We start from the raw sequence: 26,430 nt of genomic DNA, 5'->3' as shown, positions 1-26,430 counted from the left end.
CAACCCCTGCCGAACAACACAAACATGAATGCACATCACACAAAAGGGCAGAATTATTCTCAGTTTTCGCATAGAAAGTGATATTGGAGCAACCTCTAGCATGAGTTTTACAATATCCGCAAACAGAAAGCTAGCTGAGAGTAGCCCTTAATGATGATCAGAATGAAAGATATTAACCTACTGAAAGTGGCAGGACTTATAATGGAGCATAGGCTCTTAATCCAAGAACTATATTAACTAGTTAGAAAAGATAGTCAAACACACATGCACACACATAAGCCAGAGTTATTCTCAATTTTTGCATAGAAGGTGATATTATAGCAACCTCTAGCATGAGTTTTGCTACATCTGCAAACAACAAGCAAGGAGACAATTTCCCTTAATAATGATCAGAATGAAAGACATAATCCGTTGAAAAAGCAGCAGAACTTTCATGAAGCATGGGCTCTTGATCCAAGAACCTCATCGAATACTGTATCATGAAAAATACAACGTAAATCAAGTAGTTCGAGAAGATTGTTAACACAGACAAATGTGTAGAATTTTTATTGTCGTGAGGCTTGAGGCTAAAAAGCACAAGACAGCCATCACCCTTATTAGGTAACAAGGCTTTGAAACTGAAATCTGAGTTTCAATTTCAAGAATTCAATAGCATTCCTCCATGGTGGCTCATTCCCTGCTATGGCCAAAAGTTTCAGCCTGGAATGGTTTGTTTCAAACAAAGCATGCCATTTTTTTGTGGTTGGTATATTATGCTTACATGATCGAGTATCTTACAGGAATTTATCAAAAAAAAAAAAAATGGTAATGTGCAGATGCCACCCCGTAAAAACATGCTTTTCATTTGAAGATGCCCATGCATCTCACTCCAGAGAAGTGGTATCACAGTCAAAAAAGCAAACTGCTGTAGAAAATGGCGATTGTACAGATCAGGCACATCACTGATATCTAGGCATTCCCTATAAATTTTTGTGAAAGGAATTCTCTTCAAGATATCTGCTTAAACTTACATGCAAGTTCTTACATATGAGAATTACATATGCAAGTCTCAAGCTGGTGAGTTTCAGATATTTCAGTCCAAGAATGAGAATTACAGTTTCATCCATATGGACAAAATTGAGAAAGCTTCACTTGGGAAGCTCTGAAATTGGTGGAGTTGTCATCGTAAAATATCTTCACAGCAAACAGTTCTTACAGATGCTCCATGAGCAAAGGCATACTTCACTGCCTACTCCGAGGAAATTGATAGATCTCATTGAGACAGGGCTTAACTCCTGCTTGTAGGAAACTCAACTTTTATAGGAGAACAAGTAATAAAAGTTGAACACCTGGAAGGCAGTTCTACAATCCATCAGCATGTCAATCTTCAACAACAACTAGTAGCATAGTATAATTATAAATTATGGTTAAAAGTATGAAAGAATAGCCGTGTGAGAAATCACCACAACTACCTGACAGAAATTGAACTTAATGACAATGGCAGACATGGTGAACATGCAAGGAGAGCGAGAGAAGATCAAGCCAAACTTATTACTGTATGTGAGAGATCTTGAAACAACATTTTCAAGAGGGCAAACAACATATTCGAGACACAAGAATCTGCGATATAATATATTAGGTACCCACAGTGCTAACTGAATGGCAAACAATGTACAGCAATAAACTGCTTCATCAATGACAAGAGCAAGTTATGAGTTGATTACAACAATTCTCAAAAGACTGTACTTGACCACTAACTAGCATTCACCATCAAACAAACAAGTCACAAATTGATTCGAACAACCTTAAGTGTATCCTATTTTTCTGCAAGTAAAGGACATTTACTACTTTGTACCAATCACCTTATTAAATCAGAGCATGATTTAAAGACATCAAAATTCTACTCAGATATCATAAACTCAGAAAGCATACAGCTTCCTAACGACAAGAATTCATCCAAACATTAATGAGCCGATCATATCAGTAATTCCATAGAGGATTGGATCCATTTTCGACATTATTCATACAAAATCTCTGATCACATCAGTGAGTTGATGCCTGGATGCCCATTAACTCCATTGTGCATACGCATTTGCTCGAAACTTTATATTAAAGAAGAGATTTTGCAATTCCAGGAGAAAAAGGTATTCAAAACACCGAGTAATCATACTGGCCTACCAATTTCCGATACTAAATAAAGGTAAACTCGGGGGGAAAAGTCAGAAAACGAGATTTCTACTCTCAATTTCACTCCAATACGACGGTGGCGCCGACCTGCTTGAGCTTGGCGGCGATAGCTTCGGCCTCCTCCTTTATGACCCCCTTCTTGAGCACCACAGGGGTCTTCTCCACCAACTCCTTGGCCTCCTTGAGGCCAAGATCCGTGAAGGTCCGGACCTCCTTGATGACCTTGATCTTGGCCGCGGTATCGAACTTCTCCAACTTGATGTCGAACGCCGTCTTCTCCTTTTCCTCTGCGGGGTTCGCGGCCTCCGCCGCCAACCTGTCCCCCATCCCCGGGGCGGGCACGCCGCCGGCGGGGATCCACTGGTGGAGCCCGAGCTTGAGGCGGAAGAGGATGGAGTAGTCGTCGCGCTCGGCCTTTGTCAGAGAGAGGAGCTCGTCGGCGATGCGCTCCAGCTTCTGGGTCCGGGCCTCGGCGGAGGCGCCGCCGCCTGCGGGGGCGGGGGCGGAGGAGAGGGGCCGGGTGGCGGAGGGGAGGAGGAGGCGGAGGAGGGGGCGGGGAGATATCTTGGTGCTTAGGAGGGGCATTTTGGGTTTTTCAATATTGGATCATCAAGGTCTCAGGTTTTCCGCCATGGGAGAAGGCATCAAGAAGGGAGAGGGCGCGCATAAGATTTAGGGTTTCTTCGGTCTCCAAAGGGCGAACAGGGAAACGGGCTCCGAATGTTAATGTCCCGCGGGATTAGAGTAGGCTAACTTGTTACCGGAGCCGCAAGGGCCTGAAATTGCCGCCGTTACAATGTTGGTTGGCCTATAGCTATTGCCTTGGACGGTCTACTCCAGGAGGCTATTTTCATTTGTGTCCACTGTATATTTGGACAGCTAATTTTGCCCCTCCATCATGGTATTACATTTTCAAAAATTATTTCTAAATACTAATCTATTCATACATATGTATTACATTCATATTCGATATTTTTTAAATTTCTCAACATATAAGAACGGATCCACCTAACCCATATGCATCGTCATTCGAACATACATTTTTTTTATTACTTTAATATAAAAATAATATTAATAATTCCAAATTTATGAGTCATCCGTATAATTTTAGCGTTCACCGTCTAACACTATAATCTATATAATTAAGCTAGCCAACCTGGGCTCACTGCAGTTAGCAAAGTCATCTTTTCACTTGCAGCCATATTGCCTTATCAGAAATATATGAATATTTGTTGATGTAGTTCTAATGCATTATAGAAACTAAATATTATTTTTTAAAAAAATGAACGTACCATATATAATGCATACGGATATAATGAAAAAATAAAAAAGCGGTACATTATGAAGTGTAAAGAAAACTCCACCTCTTTTTCATTCAGAGGTGGTCTCTCGAATAGTTGGAAATATTTTCAGTGGAAAAAATAATGTCATGTAATAAAGTGGATTTGGTACAATATACCATATGATGAAGGAATCAATCGCGAACCTCTTTATGTAGCACTATTGGGTGTCGAAGAGTTTTTGGGGCAAATAAACCCCTGAACCGACCCTTCCAATCGCCAACGGCACGTCGATTGCGGAGAACCCGTGTGTTCCGACTCCACCGAAGGTCCGAAACATAAAATGCGCTGGGCGCTCTCGATACCGGCCTCACACCCCAAGCCCCGAGTCCCAACCTCAAACCCATAAAACTCTCTCTTCCTCTCTCGCGAGCGCCCCGCGCCATTCGAAGCTCGCGCACGAGAGGGGGACCGAAGCGCCCGAGAGCGAAACCCTAGAGAAAGGGAGGCGATCCCCCACTTCTTTCTCGACCCCTTTCTCAAAAGATCTGTTGGAAATCCCCTGTCCTTCTTCCTCTTCGCCTGTTCTTCTCCGTTTTTCTTTTCTTTTTCTTGTTTTGGATTTTTTTTTTTTTGGCGTTTCAGGGAAAAATGGATGGACTCCGAGGGTTTGGCTATGATTGGCGCTAAAGATCGAATCTCCCGAGCGTTTGCTCGAACTGTGTTTTGATTGGTTTCCATCTAATGCCTGTTTTCTGTTCTGGAATTAGGGTTTCTCGTCCGGCTCTCCCACTGAGCTCCTAATCTCTCGCCCGCGCCCGTCCCGAAAGCCGGCTGTTTGGTAAGTTCTCTCGACCGGTACTTTTTCAGATCCATGGATTCCAGATCCTGTGCTAGGGTTTTGGGTTCTTACCGGGCCATTTTTATTTTGAGAATTAGGGCTTGTATTGAACCATATATGGATGATGCTTTGAGTTTTCTATCGCGTTTGATAGCCTGGATCCTTCTTTTATCGTGCTTCGAATCGCCTAGTGATTTCGTTTATTGATTGTAGGATTTGTGTGTCGCTTGTGTTGTGTGCAAAATCCGTTTTTCGTTTCAAACACTCACTATGGTTAAACTTAGTTGGTCTCGTGGTTCTTTTCTTTCAAGTTTCTCATGTTATTTGCTTTCAAGTTCTTAGGGTGATGCTTTATAAAATTATTAGATAGTTCTACGAAGGGATTATACCCCTTCCTCTAGAGGTTTCTGTCCTTGTTTTTTAAAAAATAAAAATTGCTCTATTTAGTTTTAGAACTCCTGTGCAATATGAACGAGTGCGAATGATGATCGTCATGGGCGTCTTTGATAAACTATTAATTTGTTGGTATTTAGATTTGCTTGAGCTATTGATATAGTTCACTTACAATGAGTGAAACATTTTACTTGGATGATTAGGATTGTGAAGATAAACCTCAGTTTGGTTTTAAGGAGCTGCAAAGGATGTCGTCACCATACTCTGTGCTCAAGAACAAGTCCATTGATCAATGGAAGGTTTCTGAATTAAAGGAAGAGCTTCGCAGAAGGAAGTTGCCTATTAGGGGTCTGAAGGAGGACCTGGTGAAGCGGTTAGATGAAGCACTTCGAAATGAGAAGGAATCAGCTAAAGAAGAAGTGGATAGTGACCTTGATCCTGCTTCAGGTCCTGAGGACAAAGGTGATCAAGAGAAAGCAGATCCACCTGCAGAAGCTCATACTGAAATTGTCGCAGATCAAGTTGAGAAAACTGACAATGGTGCCACTATGGCCTACATGGATGGCAGCCCTCTGGATGTCAATCAAAGTGTCAAAGTTGAAGATGGGGATCCAATGCCTGTTATGGGATCAGATGCAGCAGCTGGGGAATCATCATTTAATGCAGTTTACATGGAAGACAGTGTCCCTGAAAGCCAAAAGGTGACCCTTAATAATGATTCAAGTGATCAAGAGTTGAGGCATGATGAAGGGCACGAGGATTCAAGGCCTGCCATTGAGGATGTCAAGCTCAGCCTTTCAGAACCAAACAATCAGGTATCTGAGGTCAGCCTAGATTTAGGGTCCCAAGTAAAGTGTGAGTCAATTTCTACTGATTCTGTGTCAATTATTGAAAAAAATAAACTAAAGGATAATTTGAATGCTGATAATTTTCATTTAGAAGTTGTTAAGCCGGAGATGGTGCAAACATCATCCAGCAATGATCCTCCCATTGGTGGTGATTTGCACCCATTGGATGATGACAAAGAGCTGGTTAAGAACCAGGTCTCTTTGGAAGAAACGAATGCCATATATGCTACAAATATGGAACTTAGCAAGAAAGAAGATAGTGCAGATGGAGGTTCTCCAGAAAAATTAAATTTAGATAGGAGTTCAGGTGATGAATCAATGGAGGAGGATGTCTTGGAAAGTAAGCATATTGAGTCCAATATTAAGTCTGATGAACTGGCAGTAAAAACTGAGGCCAGCAAAATGCATGCTGAAGAAAAGGGGACCAGTGTTGATGCTGTGGTGGGTGGGTCCTCTCTTGAAAAGAAGGATACTGTTGATGAGAAGTTGGAGCCTACAACTCTTGAAAAGAGAAAACTTGAAGGTACTCCTAAGTTTACTTATATGCATGTGATTCTCGTCAATCATAAGTTCTAGTTTTTATCATTGGTTGTCTGTCATTTGCCTTTTATAGGCAGATTTTTCTTTTCTTTTGTATGGTATTATGTCCTGTTCTTTTGATATTGTGATACCATATTGCTTATATTTGACCATATAGTCATCACTGTTGTCCTGCAATTTTTGGATCAAGGAAACTTCTGTATTTTCTTATTGTCTTGCTAAATGGTAATGCAAAAGTGATGTAGAAAAGTGAATAATACATCATTAATTTTAAACCTAATCTCTGAAATAAAGGTTCCTCTGCTCCACTCAAAACATCAATTTACCAATGCTAAGCATGTTCTGTGATATCTGCTTGTGCACATAAATATTATGCTTTATGAGATATCCTTAGCTGTCTAGAAGTAACTTATGGAGCAACTCTCCGTGGAGCAACCATCCTGATTCAATCCTTGAATATCCCTTTTATTAGCTACCTTCTTTTTCTCACCTGCCTGGTTATAAGAAATGCCCTCGTTATCTCTAACCATATTTTATAAGCCCATGTCTATTAACACCTTTGGAATATGAGTTGAATTAATTAATTATTTTCTTTGAATATATGCTTGTCGTCAACATACATTTTCAGATTTTAATGGTCTAGATCTGAGAAGGCGTAGAACTCCTTTTAGAACCAGTTTTCCTTCAGACTGATTGTTTGAGCTGAAACTCAAGCAACAAAATGAATAAACATCTCCAGTTCAATTTTACTACTTACTATTGCTCTCTTCTGTTTCATATTCGACCTTTCAATGTGATCTGAAACCTACTTTTATTATGTGAGTGCTTAGTTCTCTGCAAAGTGAAACCATCTTAACTGGATCTCCTTCTTATCTATTCTATTTATATCTATATACTTCTGTAACTATATTTTTATTAACAATATCATAAATCTATTTGGACATCTTCATTGGACAAAAAAGATCCTCAATAATCAAGCTCAATATAAATATTAAATCACAAAGAAATACATTATAAAAGGACTACACTAAATGACATGGATAAGAATTTTGTGGAACAAGATGGGTTATGGTTTTACTTCTCTTTACTCGATTTTGTTTCTTTTATGATTAAAAAAAGAAAATTTGATAGATAATACATATACATATGTCATGTGTTTATTTGTTTATTTATGCTTGCGAGTATGTATCTACATGGGTGTATATGTATGCATATTATAGGGTCGTTTGGATTTTCGGTTATGGATGTACCTAAAACCAAACCTGACACCCGATAAGACTTCTGGTCTAATTTTGGAATCCAAACCCAACTCAGTAGCTTATTAGTTTTATTTTTTAATACCCAAATCCTATGTTTTGGAATGATTTCAGATCAGATTAGTAGGTTACTGGTCTCCATTAAAATCCCTATCAACGACCCGGTTCTTTAAGGATTGCCCAGTTTTTAAATTGGTGCTGAAGGATTAATTTACCCTTCATCAGGAGTTGGACAACTTCTATACCTCCAATTCTTGTACTCATCTCCTTTTATTATGGTCACTGACAACTAGACTGAATGAGTATTCATCATCTTTTGAATTTACAGAAAGTGTCTTTTGAAACTGTTTTTTTAATGTGGTCACCCATGTTAGAAACTGATAAATCTTTCTAAAGCCTTGCTGACCATATGTGGAGATGCTAGGTTTAGTTAACAAACTACACAGCTTTAGTTATGCCAGAACAGAAGCCGATTACGTCTGGAATGGACTTCGTAATGGACTCTGGGAGGTTTCTAGTTCTTTAACTGTGTTCTGGTGACATTCTTTAAATTCTCAGTTCTTGAGTGTTTAATCTTGGGTCCATTATTTTCTCTCATAAATAGAGGGAATTTCTTTTCTTCATTACAAACCTTTTACTTAAAATTACCTTTTTTCTGGCTGCCAATATCAGGAATGTAGCGGCAGTTGCTAGTTCTGATGTTGGCTATCCTTTCCTTTCATTAAGTGGAATATGTGGAGTGCTCTAATCCTTATTTTATTTTTACTTAACATCATCACTAATGTATTAATAACTTCTTTTCTTAAAGTTAGGATCAAGAAATTTATAGGTAAATTGCCAGAAGCAGTGAACTGATTGCGGCTGATTGTTTGATTATTCTAATGCAGCAAAGATTTCAATGTTGGATTATGTCTGCTCTAAGGGATGCTGGAGACTTTGAATATATTGATTGGAAAATCAAACCTCTTTCGAGCATTCATTGCATACCAATTTTAGAATCAGTAAAATCTTTCATTCGTTTGTAGTCATGCTTTCCTATTTGTCTGCGTTGTATAGATAAACAAAGCTTGTAGTTCATGTTCGAGGTGACTGTATCTTATAGGTGGGTTAAACTTGCAATGCTGATGAGTAGACAACAACATTTTATGATTTACATTGTGCCCCTTTTCTCGAAAGAAAATTTTATTTCAAGTTCCTCTGTAGAATGAGAAAATTCAAATGATAATACATGAGTGACTAAAGTTGAAAGCAAAACATTGTTGCAGGGTTTAGTGAAAGTGTGGCACCTTGGAACTTTTTTGGAGGCCTGTTTCTGTCTCCAAGAAGTGTGAATATTGTTGTTATGGCTGCTATTACTTTCATTCATGTTAGGAGGAATGCCGTTGAGCTGATAAATGACGAGGTTTTATGACAAATATATTTGCTAATACTTTTCACTTAGGAGGAATGTCGTTTAGCTGACAAATATGATGAGGTTTTATGTTAAGAACACTACCTTATTGGTTATCAAAAGCCTCATATGTCAATGACCCATCTTTTTTTTTTGTTTTGAGAGAAAGGGAGGGAGACCCGCATTTATTTTAATTACTTAGGTCTAAATACTTGCAGATACACCACCTAATTCATGTCAATGACCCCTCATTTTTTTGTATTTTAAAATTTTTAACTAAAGTTTTGGTTGTAGTTTGTGTTCCAACTCTAGATGTATATGATGCAACTGCCATGTGCTCTACTATTTTCATTTGAATAAGTTCGTGTCTTTTTTACCCTCTGTAGCTGGAATTTCTCTCAAACCCCTCGATCTTTCTATTATTCTATTCTCCTGAATTTCTGATTAAATTATAACACTAAAAAGGCCCTGTCCCTTTCCCCATAACCATTTATTTGCACAAAGCCCTCCTACGCTAGTGTAGTTTTTTATTATCTAGATGGGTCACATCTTCTATGGAATCTAGCTAAAGCTTCCTATCAAGTCCATGGTTAATGTTGCACACAGAAACTGTACCTTGTTCATACTATGACATGCTTTGTAGTTGCTCAGCAGCAACACTGCTGTTATGTTATGCCTTGTCGTCAATAAAAAAAAATGATGGTTGAGTAGCGTTTGCGGAGTCCCTTGGAGATATTATTTGACTTCATGTAGCTAAACTTGGTGACTTTGCTGGGAACTAAGTCAGTGTCCAATTGCTTTTAGGAGTCTTCGCCCACCATCGTGAGATAGCTAACAGTTAGTGGTCAGAATGGATTTTATGATTGTTTGTGCATTCCTAACAGCTTGTTCTTAATTGCTTTGTACTTTTCCTGAGGGTGGTTAAAGATACTTTCATACAAGCCTTATACAGCTTGACCTCAATAAACTAGGAAATTGACTTAACCATAAATTATATCATACTAAGGGCATGTATAGTGCTTCTTCTGCTTTTGTAAAAGTTTATAGAAGAAGCCAGAAGTTAGGTTTCTAGCTTCTTCTAAAAGCACCTTGGTAACTTTTTTCTTCTTGAAGCAGCACGTCTCGGACACTATTACCGAACATTTTTTTCTTTCAAGGAAGTACCTTTTGCTCTAGAAGTTACAAAAGACTTCTTTTGAGCAACACCAAACACGCCCTAGAATTCTCTATGATTTGTCCAGTACCTCCGGATTACTGTCTGTTCTTCCATTCCCTTGAATTTGGCTGTCAATAAATTGAATTTTTCCCTGTAATTGAGTGATTGAAGGAAGATTGATGTATTCTTGTTTTTCTTCATGCACTTAGATGATAATTAGATAATATTGTTTCTATGGAAGCAAATGCCTTCTGCAGGACCAGAATGGGGACTTAAAACACCCAGTTGCATGAGTAGCAAAATTTGTGTGATAAGAGGTTAACTAAGAGATGGATAATGTGGCTAATTTGTTGGCAGGTGTGATATTTTGTGTTTGAAGTGGCAGTGAACCTCATATGCATGTGAATAATGTAGGATGACTCTCTGTTTTTAAGATAATTTTTTCATATGTTAATTATTGTTGATAATATGGGCAGATGTTGCCCGTTGGGGTGTTGGATTATTGTCTGCATGATTTAGTATACTTTATAACATTTAACTTTTGCTATCCTCTTGATAGCCGTTCTTCTTAATTTATATACTTGATCTGTAAATTTCAAAAGAAAGTGTAATGGTAGAATTCATAGCAAGATAGACCTCACCTCTGCACTGATTTGGCTACCTCCAGAATATTATCATGGAAGCCCTGTAGTTGTATGTGCAATATAGTGAACGTGCAGCAAGAGATGTTAGAATAATATGTATGGTAACTATGGATCAGATAACTTTGCATTCTTATCTTGATAAACTGAACTTGTTCTAGCTGGCAGGCCTTAAGTGTGGAGCACTAAAGTGACACCTAGTTTTTTTTGCTGATTCATGTCGTAATAGTTGTCATCTTTTTTCCAGTAGCAATGATTTTGCTTCCCTCTTTTATCTTAATTTCAAAATATTCATGGTGAGTTAAATTCTGCTCATAGTACTGCAGTTTGCAACTCCACTGAATCTTGTGTATTTTAATTGCTATCGTTGATAAGCTCTCATAAATTCTGTACAAAGATAATAATAAATCTTTTATCTGGATTCTTTGATGCACTTCTGTTAATGCAATTTTTTTGTCAAGTAGTTGCATGGTGAGATTTCAAGTTACTGTAGTCCTAAGTGTTATAGTTTCCAGTGTTATTGGATCAAGCAAACTTTGGAATTCTCAGTCTTCCTTATTAATCTATCTGAATAGACACTGAAGCTGTTGGGATCAATGAGCCAATAAAGCGGCAACGCCGGTGGAATTCGGAGAACATCAAAGTTCCAGAACGGCAAACATCTAATCTCAGTACTTCAAGTACACCCAAGGATGCAGCTCAACCTATCAAGCGTACATTCAGTAGGTCTGACTCAACACTTAGTGGAGATTCCCCGAAGGAGCGTGTTGGTAATATATCAAGAATTTTAGATTTTTCTCTTTTTTTTTGTTGGGGGGGGGGGGGGGGGGTTGTGTTAGATGATTATATTCAGCTGGAAGGAGTAATTTTTGTGTTTATGTTGCAGTGCCACCATCACAGAAACCTGCCACAACTTCCCTGAGAATAGATCGTTTTTTGCGTCCCTTCACTCTGAAAGCTGTTCAGGAGCTGCTTGCAAAAACTGGAACTGTCTGCAGTTTCTGGATGGACCAAATCAAGACCCACTGCTATGTGACTGTATGTTTTTCTTGACACTTCTTTTTACCTTCTTTCCCCGAGTTGCCTCTTACTTAATTTACATTCTTTTCTTTTTCTTTCTTTTTTGTCGGGTGAAGGGGGGGGGGGGGGGGGGGGGTGGGGGGGCGCTGTTCTTGAACTTGATTTCTTTTCTGAGGTTATTGCAGAAGTTGACTAGCTTTAGCCAAATGGTCTGTTACTGAATATTGTTCCAGCATTGTGGCATGAGAAAGATATTTTATTCACACCTGCATGGCATATATGATATATATTCTTTAAAAGCCATCATACAAGCTGCAATCATTTATCTGGGGATAGCGTAATGAATATTCAACTTGGATGTTCACCTTGTTGAAATATATATCATTTGTGCACACTTGAGTTTGCCATGTGACCATTTGGTTGCACATATTTGATAATTGCAAATCTGGAAATATGGCAGATGTCAGATCTGTATGAAAATTTTAATCCTTTTTGAATTCCAGAAGCTTAATGATGGCAACAATGGAAAACTTTACTCATCCTTGGTGTAATGGTGGTTGCCTCCACCTCCCTGCCTCCAATATTACATCCTTGATGGAGGGGTGTGGGGGAGGGAGGTTGTAGGTTTTTTATCTGATGAAGCTTATAAGATATTTTTCCACATGTGGAAATTAATGTGTTTTACAAGTATTTGCTACAAGGATTTCAGAACCAACACTTTTCTTAAATAAACAAATTGTATTGAATCAAAAAAGCCATTCCAAGACATATTTCAGTGTAATCGCTAAAACAGAACATAGGATAATCTGGAATTTTTGCTTGTTTTTATTTTCTTTTTTCATCAGCACCTAGATTTTTAAAAATTAAGTTTTTAATTGATTTGCAGCATAATATTGTATGTTGATAAAGTGGTCGAATCAGGGAAAAGATTCAAACTGATGGGATTATTATTTTCTTTTTGTCATTCATGGATTGGATCATGGAATGCTTCAATATTATGAGTTTTCATTTCTGAAGTGACAAATTAAATTTGGTTACTGTTTGCAGTATTCATCTGTTGAGGAAGCTATGGCAACTCGAAATGCTGTATACAATCTCCAGTGGCCGCCTAATGGTGGTAAACTTCTAGTTGCTGAGTTTGTTGACCCTCAGGAAGTAAAGATGCATGTTGAGGCCCCACCACAATCACCTGGTCCCATCAGTCCCAGCCCCACGACACCAAAGGCATCTCCCTTCCAGCAAACGCAGGCATCCCAACCACCTCGTCAAACAGCCCTTAGGCAGCAACTTCCTCCCCCACCACCTCTCCCTCCACCACCACCTATATCTGATCCCCCTATCAGGGAACGGCTTCCTCCACCACCGCCTCCGAAGAAACCCGAACCACCTGTTGTGACACTTGATGATCTCTTCAAGAAAACAAAAACCAATCCAAGGATCTACTATCTACCCTTGTCTGAAGAGCAGGTGGCAGCTAAACTTGCAGCACAGAGCAAAAGCATCAGAGAGTAGCAATTTCTCTTCATGTTTGATTTCTATATTAGTCGGTATGTGTCCGAGCTACCTCTTATCACTTGTCATGATGGCTTCGAATTCTAAGCAGGACATTGATTTGGGTTATTTTTTGCAGAGATCAGGTATCCTGGTGAGCTTGGCTTTCGATTCACAAGCTTAGGTGATGCCTGGGGTTATTGGGTCCAGACTAATCATTTTCTCTTGTTGGTCTGAGGACTATCTCAGCAGGGGAAATTTTCTTCTCTGTTTAGCAAATGTAGGTTCTAGATTGACTGTCTGAACAGTATGTGATGCAAAATGGTTGTCCTTGAATTCCATAATGGAAGGTTACCTTGCGGATTTAGCCCAGCATGAGCCATTTTATTTGATTCTCGCTTTTCTTATCAAACAGTGCTGTCTTTTGGACCCAAGCCTTCTTTTCTGCTAGTTTGGCTCTCCTTTCTTGCAGCTGCTGCGGCACTACTGGCATCCTTGGGGTAGGCTTGATCCTTTTCCTTTGCTTATCTCAATAACTGGCTGGGAATGGACAAAGTTGATGCATCATAAACTGTGGCTGTGAATTGCTTGATCGGTAATTCTGATCCATTTTAGAGCATAAGATGGGTGAATCATGACACTGAGTAATTGAAGCAATGGCAAACAGAGATTTAATTATCTATATTGGTTGCAGCGATCCCGTTCTGAATTTCTGCCTAATAAGTTTGCTAAGCTTATTGATGGCAGGCTGATTTTTAGATCCTACTTAATTTTATTTAACCAAGCTGATGGAACAGAGTGGCTCGGAAAGGTGGGAATTGAGTATTATCCTTTTTGAAAGATGATTTGCAGTGTCCCCGTTTTTCGGAATAGCTTATTCTAGAATCGCCCTAGTAATATGAAATGCTGCCTTCTCTCCTGTTTGTGCTCCTCTCTTGTTCGTCTGTTCTTTCCAGGGGTGACTTATGGGAGGATCCAAATGGCCCTTAATCTTTGAAATAAGTTAAAAAAAGACCACTCTGACTTTCTGCAGCACGTGCATTACTTGCATTTTTGATCATGCTCGGCCACACCCGGTTGCACCAAGATATTTCAGTATCTTGGTGGTTATATGTCAAACCGTCGATCTTCTTCGTTATCACTTGTTCCTCTGGTATTCTGCACTGCGAAATGTTATTACTTGCCTAAAAGCTTTCTTTTAGTTGTAATCATAATTAGCATGCTACACCATGAGCTATGAAATTATGTGATGTTTCCATCGTAGAGGTCCTGGAACTGTGAAATGTGGAATTGATGGAATATGGTCTCCAAGTATTGTTGCTAGCTTGATTCTTTATTCTGCTGGGAGGTTTATCGCATCTGTTGGAAAGCTTTGCTGTCAGATTCTTTGTTTCCACATCAGCAGTAGTGATTTTATTAATAAGGAAAATGCTTCCACCACGTATTGCAATGATGCATATTAACTTGAAACTTATCATATCAGGCATATAGTTCTTGATGGCACCGTTTAGGACCACATAGCTTCCTTGCGTGCATGTGTGGCTGTCATGTACTCAGTTTTCATGGTAAAAAGAGATGCGACAAATTGTAGTTTAGAACTAGCCCGTTGCACCTCCTGCTAGAGAGCATATCTCGTGGTAGAACTCCTTCAATCTCTCGCCTGCATGCGCATGACCAACCAACTTCAAATTGCTAGCACCATGACAAATAACTGGTTAGAATTTCTCGATCATTATACTAGAAATTAAAACACCATAGAATTTAATTGAAATATATATATATATATATATATATATATATATATATATATATATATATATATATATATATAAGGTTTAATCACATACCATTTCGTTACAGTTTTTTTTTAAGAGCAGTCCTCAAGTATAGAGTGAATCAATTCACGGTTCAAGTATAGGGTTAAAGCTGGATCACTAAGTGGACACATTTTTCACTTTAGGTGAGCCAAGCTTTCACTACCCCTATCTGCTTTATGATTCAGGACAACTTCTTGCTCTGTAGAAAGCCTTCCCTCTGGTATAGAGAGCCCAAAATATTCTGTCATTCGTGTAATAGAGACTCTGGAAGGGCTGTTGCAGGTCTAGTCCCATTCCATTCTCCTATCTTGATCCTTTGATTGGAAAAAGGTAAATCCGGATCTCTGCCCATTCCCTTGAAGCCAGGTATTCGTTTCTCGCTAGCATGAAAACAGAATCCATGGCATCAGATTCATTAACTTCGGACGCATAGGAATCAATTCTTCCCGTACTCTCTTTGTTAAGCCACCGGCTCCACTAAAGTAGCCAGACTTAACTTAACCTAGCTAGCATGGACAGAAGGTAAAGTAAAGCGATCCCGACCGATGAAGTAATGTTCCCACCCGATTCTTCTTAGCTTGACCACTTTTTAAACTTAAGCTTTTCCCCATCGAGAAAGAAAAAAGGAACATAGCTTTACCTCTCACCTCTCCTTCTCCTCTCTACTTATAGCAGGCAATCATAGACTGAAAATCGAGTGAAGGGCCCAATCATAGTCAAAATCTAAGTTTGATCCTGGCTCAGAAGGAACGCTAGCTATATGCTTAACACATGCAAGTCGGCATTCGGGTTCCTTCTCCTCTGGCATACGGGGAAGGCGCGGGACTCCACTTCCCGAGACTAAGCATAGAGTAAGGTGCCTGCAGAGCAGAATGTCAAGATTCTCGAGTATGCCCTGGCAGTAGAGCTCGCTGAATTCGAAAAAGAAAAAGGATACTTTGAACTATGTTACGAAGATAGGACGGATGTGATCTGAGTTCCTATGGCGAGAAATTTGGCGAACATTCAAATATCTATCCTACATTCATTCATGAGGGTACTCCTAATGGGTTGAAGACCATATCAACAGGTGTCCCATCTTGCAAATAGGGCATATCTTGTCTAAGCAAAATTTTGGAAATGATACCTTTATTCCCGTGTCTTCCAGCTACTTTATCACCTACTTTGATTTCACGTTTCTATGATATATATACACGAATCATTTCTGGAGAAACTCTAGGGCCGACTCTTCCTCTCTCTCTCCTTAGTTTATGTTGTCATGCAATGGGGTAGACAACCCTCTAACTCATATATATAATATTAAGTCGGAGTAGGGTTTTGGATGAGAAAAAGAACTGGGCCAAAATAAATAAAACAGTTATTAGGCCCTCCCTATAAGGTACTTAAATAACCAAGAACCAGGCACTACACTTGTGAGGACTCGTGCGGGCATGCGTTTAGTCCCACATCGATTATTCGCTGGGTAGATCTTGGGTACTTATACAGGATCAAGGAACCTAAATAATACCTTCCGGCTAGCCATTTTGAGTGAGGTCCTGGGTTTGTTTAATGATATCAGAGCGGACCCGGCCCATAACCTATGTAGACTAGGGGCCACTGCAGCACGGATTCATTGGTGCTGACCACGGGCCAATCGTGGTGTTTATGATTTGATTTGAATAGATATGAACCCTTAGCCTGACGAGGACGTCAGGGCTTGAACGGGGGGAGTACGTGAGGACCCATGCGGACGTGTGTTTAGTCCCACATCGGTTATTCGCTGTGTAGATCTTGGGTACTTATACAGGATTAAGGAACCTAAATAATACCTTCCGGCTAGCCATTTTGGGCGAGGTCCTGGGTTGTTACAACACCTTTATACCACATTTCCAATTTTCCATATGTACATATACTGGAAAAACACTGAGATGGACCTTAGCCCAAAACTTTATGGACCACAATTTTATTTAGGCTTTACCAGTCAATCTATCTGAATCACTTTCAACTCGTTTTTCGCAAATAGTATAAAACATGCAATCAATGGCAGCCCCTATTTTAAATAAAATCTTACAATAACACCCCTCGAGCAACCAAGGATCCAACCACTTCATAACATTCCAATGATCTCAACCTGAATTTACCATATACCGACCGACCATTCTCACTGCTTGAGAATATGGTATTCAAGATATCTGTCTTCGTCGGTTCCATGCTATTCCAGTGTTCTGGAGTTAAACCTGTACGTGCTTCATAGAAAATGGAAAACTGACTGGCTGAGCATTATATATATATCGAAGCTGCAAGAAACTTTTTCCACATAAACCTTGACTTATCTGTGCTTTTTCGTTCTTTCTGTCTCCGAACACTATCATCACAGGAATCTGATTTATTTGTCTCAATTCCCTAGCCAACTGAGCTTTTGATGTTGCAAAGCATTCTTGCTCGTTCCAGAAACCAACGTATCGTCAATATAAAACAGCAAGATTATGAAGTCATCTTTCTTGAATTTACATGTATATATATAGGCACAATGATCAGCTTCACATACTTCAAATCATAAGCTACAGCAATTCGTTCAGCCTACAAACCTATTCCTTCTCGTTTTCTTCAACAAAAACTTCAGATTGAATCATTAAGATCTCTTTATCTAGATTTCTATGTAGAAATTCAATATTCACATCTAATTGCTCAAGCTCCAGGTCAAGTACAAATGCCATAATCAAAATAGTACAAATAGTTTCTGAGCGAACAACCAATCCCATTGAAGTAATTTTTAAGCATATCCTTTGACCATTAAACGGGCTCTGTATCTTTCCACATTACTGATAGCATCCTTTCTTAGCTTGACGACCCACCTGCAACCAATGATTTTTGCCTCTTAGGGCAATTTCACCAAATCAGAGGTGTGGATGCTCTCCATAAGCTAGCATTAGTTGCTTCATAAGCCTCATGACATGAACTAGGCTCACCTTATTCTGTAATGCATGCATAAGCAGTAGCATGGTCTTGAGTCGTTCTGACCTACCTTGATCTTCTTGTAGTTCTTCTTCTGCATGCCCTTGTTTAGGTTCTGGCTGGCGATCCTCGCCTGCTGATTTTCTAGGCCAACTTGTTGATTCTCATTGTGCTTTGGTGCTTCCATTTTTTTATTTTTATTTTTTATTATTAAGAGGGAGGTAAAGCTACTTGGCCTTTATTAGAAAAAAAGAGTCCAGATAAACTATTTACAAAGAATTTGCAAAAAAGAAGAACATAAAAAAAAAAAGAAGAAGAAGCAGCAAGAGAAGTCTTTTGCAAAACATAGTGGTATGTAAGTAGATCCATTAAATTATCCAACAAACTGAAGAATCTCATAAGTAGTTTGAAGGATCTCTGTACCTTCAATATATAACTGCAGAAGCTCTGTATCCTAAAATGAGTCAAGCTTTTTTCTAAATAAGAGAAATCAATGTCGCCTAACATAATGCGAGATTATTCTAAAGTTTAAAATGAGGATCTAGCAGCTTCACTGAATGCGATATTTTCAGCTGAAGAACGTTGATAATTTTTTCTATAAAACATAATAGATAGAAAAAAATTCAAGCATTTCGCTTCTTCTACATTTTCCAATAAATGGCAACAATCAATTGATCTGATGGTACTTCAATTTAAGTTATATCACTTCTTTTCTAATTCAGGTTGCAGTTTTTTCTTTCTACATAAAATCTGTATCCAAGGCAACATCTCGACTAACATTCGACTTGCAGGCAATAGAGACCCACACTTGCACATTTATTTTGGTAGCATAGCCATGAAATATACTTCTTGGATCTGAGGCCCAACCATATAGCTTCGCGATGCCAATAATATTTGCTATCCGTTTTTTATACTATTATATATTTTTTAGATGTCCAGATATATTAATGCATATAAATAACATTATTATCGATATTTTTTTTGGTGTAATAATTGAGTGCTCTTACTTTGGATATCTTTGATCCGAAAATTTCTCGGAGAAGAACCGGGACGATTAATTTCCTTATAACCGTCGGCAGATATTAACGCCGTTATGTTTGAAACCTTGGACTGATGCCGGCAGGAAATTTTTATTTATTTTTTGTTCTCTTCAAATAAAATACTGACGTGAAGCCAAGAAGTCTTCTTTCCTTGGCCTTGGCTTCTTTGTGTGTGTGTGGGAGAGAAAAATAGATTCGGTCAAATTTTTCTTGGATCGAGACGTTCGCCGTATGCTTTGGTTCTTCTCCACAGATAAATGCCCACACGCAGACGGAGAGAGAAAGAGGTGTTTGGAAAGAATAGTGGAGCCTTTTTCTCTTGAATCTTTCTCGGTGGGTGCCGGCCCCGTCAAAATGGATACGAAGAGTTGTGTCGGAACGGGATTTTGGAGCGATATCTTGACCTTGGCGTGGTTAATTTGATCCGAGTTTTCTTGGGGATCGTCCAGAATAGGTCCTGGATGAGAGTTTTGCCTGCCATGGGCTTGTGCGGATAGATTCTAATGTTTCAGGCAGCGATTTGGCGGTTTCTTGCTGTCTTTGACGATCCGTTTTTTCTGTTGTTTGGGGAAAAAGAAGCGGTTTTGATACACTTATATGATCTGTTTCTCACTTAGAATCATGGGGTTTGATCTGGATCTTTAGCGGTTTTCTTTGTAGATCGTGTCTTGATTATTTTTTGTGGGTTGTGGCGGAATTAAATGTTTCTAGAGCAAGAATCATGAGAATTTGAGTGAGCGGAGGATTCTCTTTCCAGTCCTTTTCCTATGGCAGACGATGATTTGATTGAGCTAAAGTTTAGGCTTTTTGATGGCTCTGACATTGGGCCAGACAAATATGATCCTTCCACGACCGTGGCATCTCTCAAAGAAGTCGTACTGGCTCGGTGGCCGCAAGGTAAGAGCATCATGGTCTTTGAAAATTTAGAGTAGGATCAGATCTTTTTTTTTAAGAATTTTCACGTGCTGTACACTCGGACTGTTGGTGATTTGGGACGAGCAAAAATTTATGTCCAGTGATTTTAATCCTATTAGTTTAACATATTGCCTCCTTTTTTTTTAATTTGATAGGCCTTCAAGAAATCTTTTAGGCAGTCTAGCTTAGCATATTTATTAATTCTGTAGATGTTGAGTTATGATTATAGTTTGGGTGTATGCATGACTTGTCAGTTAGCTGTTCATGACAAATATCTGATGTGAGGTTAGTAATCTGTAGATTCGGCATGGCAATTACTTAAGTTTCTTCTCACCAAAAATTGCACCTTATTGATTTAATTTATCATCTTTGATATATATTGGCGCTAGTAATGTGGCTTTTGAATTTTTTCCCCATATTGTTATGGGCCACACAGCTTGATCGGATGATGCTTGTTTGTAATGATGTTCATATTGGCCATTCTGAGTCAAACTGTGATCAGATATGTGATCTTGCTATTCATGCAAGTTCCCCTTTTAGTAAATTTTTTTAACTCAAACAGTCATATAACTAGGCTTGGTTGGATTTATTTCTCTTGTTTCTCCTTTTGTGGTTTTTCTGGCTTTGGCAACTAATACTTCTGAATCCTTGGTTTAAAAGGAGCACATATTATGTGGTGCATGGGGCAATCCTCATCTTAGGATATTGTGATAATGCTATTGTCATCCAGCACTCAATAAGCTGCTTTTTCTTCAGAGGCACATGCTTTGATTGTGTCATCCAACCATTTGAGACTCTCCACCACCTTCTCTTGTTTCTTGCACTGTCCTTCATCTATGGATTCATTGGAATGTTAATATATGCTATCTTTAGTGCTTAAATTTTGCATTGCCATGTCATTAACAGCACAGATACATTAACACAAGTTCATCAATGTTATTGGATTGATGCACCATGAGAGCAGCATGCTGTCAAATATTCCTCTGTTCTATTTAGTTGTAGGGGAAGGAAGTTCTGTTGGACCTGGAATGGGAAAGCGAGGTGTCAAGTTTTATAATCCACAATTTCGCCTTTTTGGTTGTAAAACCAAATTGCACCATGTACTTGTCAGAAAGGTCCATTTTTTCAGATGTCTTCCAATGCAGATGAGATGAACTACCACCTCTAAGAATTTTCTTGATCAAATATGTATCTTCATTAGGTAACCACCATTCTTTTAACATGAAAGCTCTTACCTGACCATCAATATTTTAAGGCTCTACACCATGGATCTGATATGAAAATGAAATAGTCTCAGGCATGCATTTGGATGTCTGCATCATGATGCTTAATGATAGAAACTAGGTGTGAAAAAAATATCATTTGTATTCTATTCGGCAAAAAAGGTTTATCTCTGCAGATAGAATGAGCTCGAGAAAATCAAATGAAGTAGCTGGGATTGTCCTCAGCCCCATCATATAGCATGTTTGGTGAATGTGCAAAGTGCTACTAAGCTAACTACCAACCTTCCATTTGCTCAGAGTTTGGGACAAAATATTTATTGATCATCACTTTATGAGCCTGAGAATCCGGCCATCATGTTGATATGTACTATTTCCTGAGGAGGTGTAGACTGTTCAGTATAATATTGCAACCTTATGAAACACATTTGTGGTTGTCTACTAAAGTATATGCCTTCAGGTCGTATTTCTGGATCTGTTAGTTTCCTTCCTGCTAAAATATTGACTACTTTGGATTCGGTTGATTATGTTGACATTTTAGTCTACTGGGAAGGAGAATAGTTCTTGGCTTCCAATGGTAGGGAGATGAAGCTATAGAGTGAAGATATCCTAGAGAAGAGGAAGACTATTGTGTCAGACAGCTGAGTAGCTAAGAGTAAACTATATTCTTGGTGACTCTGGCTGAGATTAGAGAGCTGGAACCGAGCAGTGGTTTTGGCTCTTCCTAATGCTATGTTAGTCTTTTAATTATTGGTAGACTGATAAATGTAAACCCTCAAACATTATCATATTTTCATGGTAGATCTAAAGAGACTAGGACTAATTTATAATGGCCTTGGCTTTAGAGTTGAGACTGCTTGATAGATGAACTTAGGTATTCTAGGTGAACCTGAAGCTGTTACCTGTTGGATGAGAATCAAACAGAAGTCTCCTGGCAGCTGAAAGGATTCGGGAATACATAGGGCACCTAGTTGGATGGTATCAAAAATAAAGGACTTATTTCCACACCTATTTCTAACCAGCTATAGAGAAAGCGAATTATAATTGTACTGTGCTACAAATATGTGGTGCCAAATGTCCGAGCATCATCATTGACAATATTTTCATCACATTCTATTAAGTTAGTGATGCAGCGGGAAAGGAAGAAGGGCCGATTTGATCGATGAGGTTATGCTTTGAAGATTGACATGCAAATAGAAGTAAACTGAATTGAAGAACTCTTCGCTTGGTAAAGAAAATTCTCTCTAAAAAAAATTACTAAATTGGCACGGTCTAGCTAGTCATAGTACTTGCTGGTTGCACTCTATGTTGCATCGGTTAGGGATGATGCTATGATCTTACACCTCAAAGCCTGCTTATCACTTCCACAATGAAACAAAACCTGGAATGCTGATTTCCATCTACGATATTCCCTTTTCATGGTTAGATAGGAACATATTAACTAACAAAGTAGTTGCGATTGTCTCCATTTTATCATATTGTCATTTTATCTCACTTTAAATTTAGATATAAGGGCTGCTAATTCTTATGTAAGCATTCATTCTCCCTAGTTTTCTAGTCGTGATATTGTCATTCTTCTGTTACCGAGAATCAACAGACAAGGAAATTACCCCAAGAACCGTAAATGATGTGAAACTCATTAATGCGGGAAAAATATTGGAGAACAACCAGACACTTTCGGAGTCTAGAGTGCCAGTTGGAGAGCTTTTGGATGGTGTCATCACTATGCATGTTGTTGTGCGGCCTCCCCAACTTGACAAAAATAATGGTATTGTTTTGTTGTTTCTGCAACTTATTGTTTGTTTGTCTGTATGCTTTCAGACTGCCTGCATTTTTGATTGTTTACCTATACTGCTTTTAGATTAGTCATCATTCAAATGGCTTTGTCACACGATTACTGTGGTGTACCCTTCTAGCAGCTTTAGTTGAGATGATGTTAGCCTCCTTTAACCCCTGTTTTCTTGTGTTCAATTAAATTGTGTTAGCCGTGAAAGCAAATTTTGGGGGAAAAGACTTTGAGAAATATAATAGAAAAATAAGCATTCACATACATAAATTTCGGAACAACATTTTGAGTAGGACTTTTATATTTTTTAAAGAAACCTGCTCGCTCTACATCTAAACTAATGCTGACATAACACCTTTTCCACATCCGGTTTATTTGTTACTACAAACTGAATGCAAACTAAACCAACAGCAAACCAAAGAGTCAGTTTACTTATGTACTCCTAATATAGTCAGGAGACTGTTTGGAAGCAAATTCTAATACGATTGAAAGATGATATTTCTTACGAGGATGTTAGACCTTAGAGAAGAAGGTAGTCATTTTCAGAAATTGGTGGCAGATTGGGACAGTTTGTTATTTTGGTTTGATGAATCTCATTGGGTATGATGTGGGTCGTAAATCCAAGGGGCTTTGGTGAATTATATAGGGGTTGATGGCAACGCCATTTAGTTTCCTAAATTGATATTAATTGTATACTGCTATTAGAAACTTGGCAGTGATTGGAAAAAATAGCATAGTTGTCTAGCATTTTTCCATGTCAAGGACCGATATTAGAGAGTATTCTTGATTTCTCAAATGATTATTAACTAGGTTGAAAAAGAATCTCTGTTGTGCTAAAAAGGTGAGGAATAGGATCTAAATCACATCCGTAATGAGAGTAAACTTAATTCTCCACCCATACTAAACGTAGAAATCTAGTTCATCATTGTTGCTTCCTTGCTGTCCTCTTTTCTTTGTTAATCAGTCTTCCATCATTACCATTCTCTGACCCATAGTAACATCCTTGAAGCAGTTATAGTTTTGAGCATTCCGATGATTTGGTAGGACTTCTACTGTAGGGGGAAAGAATTGATGTTCTCTTGAAATAAAAAATACTTAAATGTTATCCATGGAAGAATGTCAATGATGCAAATTTTGGAGAAGTAATACAGGATTTCATAGAATGCTAGCGCTACTACCTATCTGGAGAGGTAGGGGAAGTGGATCTGATGATTAAGAAGCTTACATCGTAAGTTTCAGACATGCAGGTATTTGGTGTCACATGCCAGGTTATCGTTTTCCAGTTGTACTATAGCTAGAATGGCAGGTATAGCTGATAAGAGGAAGAAGATAGAGGAAATTATAGGGCTCATAATTAATGCCTAGATATAACATATACCATAAATTGCATTATAAAATGATTGCCATATCTCGTATATGAATGAAGTTGGAGAGACCGGCGTATTAGTTGCCTTGCAGTATTTCAACATTGTTGCCTATGGGCTGATCATGTGCCAGATGTATCTCATGAGCCCCTGTGGTGTATGGCTCCTCCCACAACCTGTGGGCCCTGTTTATTGCATTCAATGTGGTGCATGATCAACCTCATGAGCTATTGTTCTACCATGAAGTGATGTAACTGTCACTCACTGAAAAGCCCATCTCCAACGAAATTACTAATCCTACTCCATCTGTCTGCTAATGTTTTGTGGTAGTTGGAAAATTTCAGAGAAAGTATCTTCATGTATCAAGCCCTGGCATTCGGACATCTGAGTAGGGAGCAAGTGATATCCTCTTATAAGGAATCCAAGATAAGTTCATTAAGGAGTTATGAACCAACAGTTTTAAATTCACAAATACTGCCTTTTGAGCATCTTAAGCATAGGAAATTCAAAAATGGGGCATTTAAGCTCTTGAAAATAACACTAGCTGATTTTAGATTGGAAGCAGACTTTCTACAGAATGATCAAGGACTTCCTTGATCAAGAGATTGGTGTTGATTCTGAATACAAAAACATTCATGTCCAAAGTGAGCAAGAGGTTTCCACGACTCTGAAATTGGAAGGACCATCTAATGGTTGAAATGATTGTGATATAAATAGCTTTCTTTATCAATGTTCTATTTTTTCTCTGTTGCATCATTTCTACAAACTATGAAAATGCCGTTAACTTCAGCCCCTCTCTCTCTCTCTCGGCTGGTTTGAGGTGTTCAACACTACAAGCCAAATTTATCACTTGAATTACCTAATTTTGGTAAATAGATAAGATGAAGATGAGGATTGTCCATTCAAATGTGTTCTCTAAGACGATTTAAAGCTGTGATGTAAATTGGAATGCTCTGGTTACTATGTATTTCTTTCTGAAGTATGCATTCTCATTCATCTTGGTTTAACAGTGGGTTGATTTGCTTTCTTATGAGCTGCTCTATACTTGAAAGAAAACATAGTTGGCAGTAACAAAAAACTGTTAATTTCTTTTTTTTTCTTGAGGAAAGATGGAACTTTACAACTTCCAATAAGATATACAAATAAAAAAGAGAGCAAAAAAAAAATTGTTACTATTCAAAGGCATGGATAAGGTGATAATGAATAGTAAAACCCCAGCACCACGATTGGAAGAAGAAGAATGAAGACAAAGACAATTAGCCATTCACACTGTGGAGAGAACATGTATAAAAATATAGAACTAGAATGGTCATTAGATCCCACATCAGTAACCACAATTATAGCAACACCTCTAGCACCAATAAGATTTGTCAATGTGACTTTGAATTGTTCCAGCAATAGATTCTAGTGCTGATAGTCCTGCTTTTTTCGTGATAAAGATGGTATCTATGTCTATTAACTAAACACTTTATCCTCATCCTTTGGATTTATGGCCTCTTTGTACTTCTATGCTAGGTCCCTGTAAATAATGAGGTATAACCAATCAACTTCGACAATTTGTCTTTGCTTTCGCTTTTGTGACATTACATACATTTTATATAAATGGATTGCGTGCTAGTTATTGTAGAACCTTTTGTTCAAAAAAAATGTAAATCTCTTCTTTTTTATTTTTTCATAAATCATACTGACTTTGTAGTTTGTACAGAGAAGCAGCTGGGAGATACACAAAAACAGAACTGTTGTACATGTACCATCTTGTGATGCCAAATAATAGCTTGATGAATCTTGTCTAGTTGAACATTTGGCAGCCATGTTTGATTAAGCAAGGCTTGTTTGTTCAGGTCAAGTGTTTTGGGATTGTTCACTTAGCTGGCTGTGAAAAGTTTTGCAAAATGCTTCACAATCTTTGTCATGGAATATTGGAAAAGGCATCAAAGTGAGACTTGCAGTTATCATTCTTTTTGAGTACAAATTTGTTATGACCGACACTCCTGTACGAAAGGAATTTGGCTTCAGCCACAATTTTTTGGTTCTGGGTTCTTGTTTTCATGACATGCAATCAAAAATTGAAGTATTAGGGATTGTTATTGCATTTGTATAAATGTCAGGTACGACAAAAAAAACTAGTTATTTGTTGCTTCTATGTGATCCTTGTCTAATTTAATGTTTTTTCCTTCTATAGTTTTTCTTAGTTTAGAAGAAATGGTCCCATATGAAACAAATTGCTTTTGCTACCTGATTCCTCATATCTAGGTACCTCATTTCAAGAGTGATGATAGAGTGAATATCATCAGCTTTAAGCCGTCTTAGATGGACTGATTATAACCTTCAT

The 26,430-nt window shown here is 38.4% G+C and overlaps 3 protein-coding genes across 6 annotated transcripts; 2 read left to right on the top strand and 1 right to left on the bottom strand.

Moving 5' to 3' along the window:
* Positions 1-285: 285 nt before the first annotated feature.
* Positions 286-2,926, bottom strand: LOC103700798 (uncharacterized). Of its 2 annotated transcripts, XM_088708886.2 has the most exons (3): positions 2,675-2,926; positions 2,254-2,644; positions 286-1,328 (listed from the first exon to the last, which is right to left on the bottom strand). In XM_088708886.2, the coding sequence occupies exons 1-3, from the start codon at positions 2,749-2,751 to the stop codon at positions 1,290-1,292; spliced, it is 507 nt and encodes a 168-aa protein (XP_088565012.1). In that variant the 5' UTR covers positions 2,752-2,926; the 3' UTR covers positions 286-1,289. The 2 variants fall into 2 exon arrangements, with proteins under 2 accessions (XP_088565012.1, XP_088565011.1); XM_088708885.2 differs by having other exon boundaries at positions 2,254-2,924.
* Positions 2,927-3,646: 720 nt separating this feature from the next.
* LOC103700797 (uncharacterized) lies at positions 3,647-13,397 on the top strand. Of its 2 annotated transcripts, none has more exons than XM_039130021.2 (6): positions 3,647-4,287; positions 4,884-6,051; positions 11,087-11,281; positions 11,398-11,549; positions 12,579-13,078; positions 13,162-13,397. In XM_039130021.2, the coding sequence occupies exons 2-5, from the start codon at positions 4,929-4,931 to the stop codon at positions 13,041-13,043; spliced, it is 1,935 nt and encodes a 644-aa protein (XP_038985949.2). In that variant the 5' UTR covers positions 3,647-4,287; positions 4,884-4,928; the 3' UTR covers positions 13,044-13,078; positions 13,162-13,397. The 2 variants fall into 2 exon arrangements, with proteins under 2 accessions (XP_038985949.2, XP_038985950.2); XM_039130022.2 differs by having other exon boundaries at positions 3,690-4,287; positions 13,169-13,397.
* A 5,537-nt stretch (positions 13,398-18,934) lies between these two features.
* On the top strand, positions 18,935-26,190 carry LOC103700796 (membrane-anchored ubiquitin-fold protein 3-like). 2 transcript variants are annotated; one of them, XM_088708882.1, is made up of 3 exons: positions 18,935-19,710; positions 22,546-22,716; positions 25,940-26,190. In XM_088708882.1, the coding sequence occupies exons 1-3, from the start codon at positions 19,581-19,583 to the stop codon at positions 25,975-25,977; spliced, it is 339 nt and encodes a 112-aa protein (XP_088565008.1). In that variant the 5' UTR covers positions 18,935-19,580; the 3' UTR covers positions 25,978-26,190. The 2 variants fall into 2 exon arrangements, with proteins under 2 accessions (XP_088565008.1, XP_008780876.3); XM_008782654.5 differs by having other exon boundaries at positions 25,804-26,113.
* Positions 26,191-26,430: the final 240 nt, after the last annotated feature.

This window comes from Phoenix dactylifera, chromosome 12 (assembly GCF_051530095.1).
Source record: "Phoenix dactylifera cultivar Ajwa chromosome 12, Ajwa_hap1_PhDact_Kaust_v1.1, whole genome shotgun sequence".
Taxonomy (NCBI): Eukaryota; Viridiplantae; Streptophyta; class Magnoliopsida; order Arecales; family Arecaceae; genus Phoenix; species Phoenix dactylifera.
Note: the sequence above shows the minus strand (reverse complement) of the source record. Positions and strands in the feature narration are given on the sequence as shown.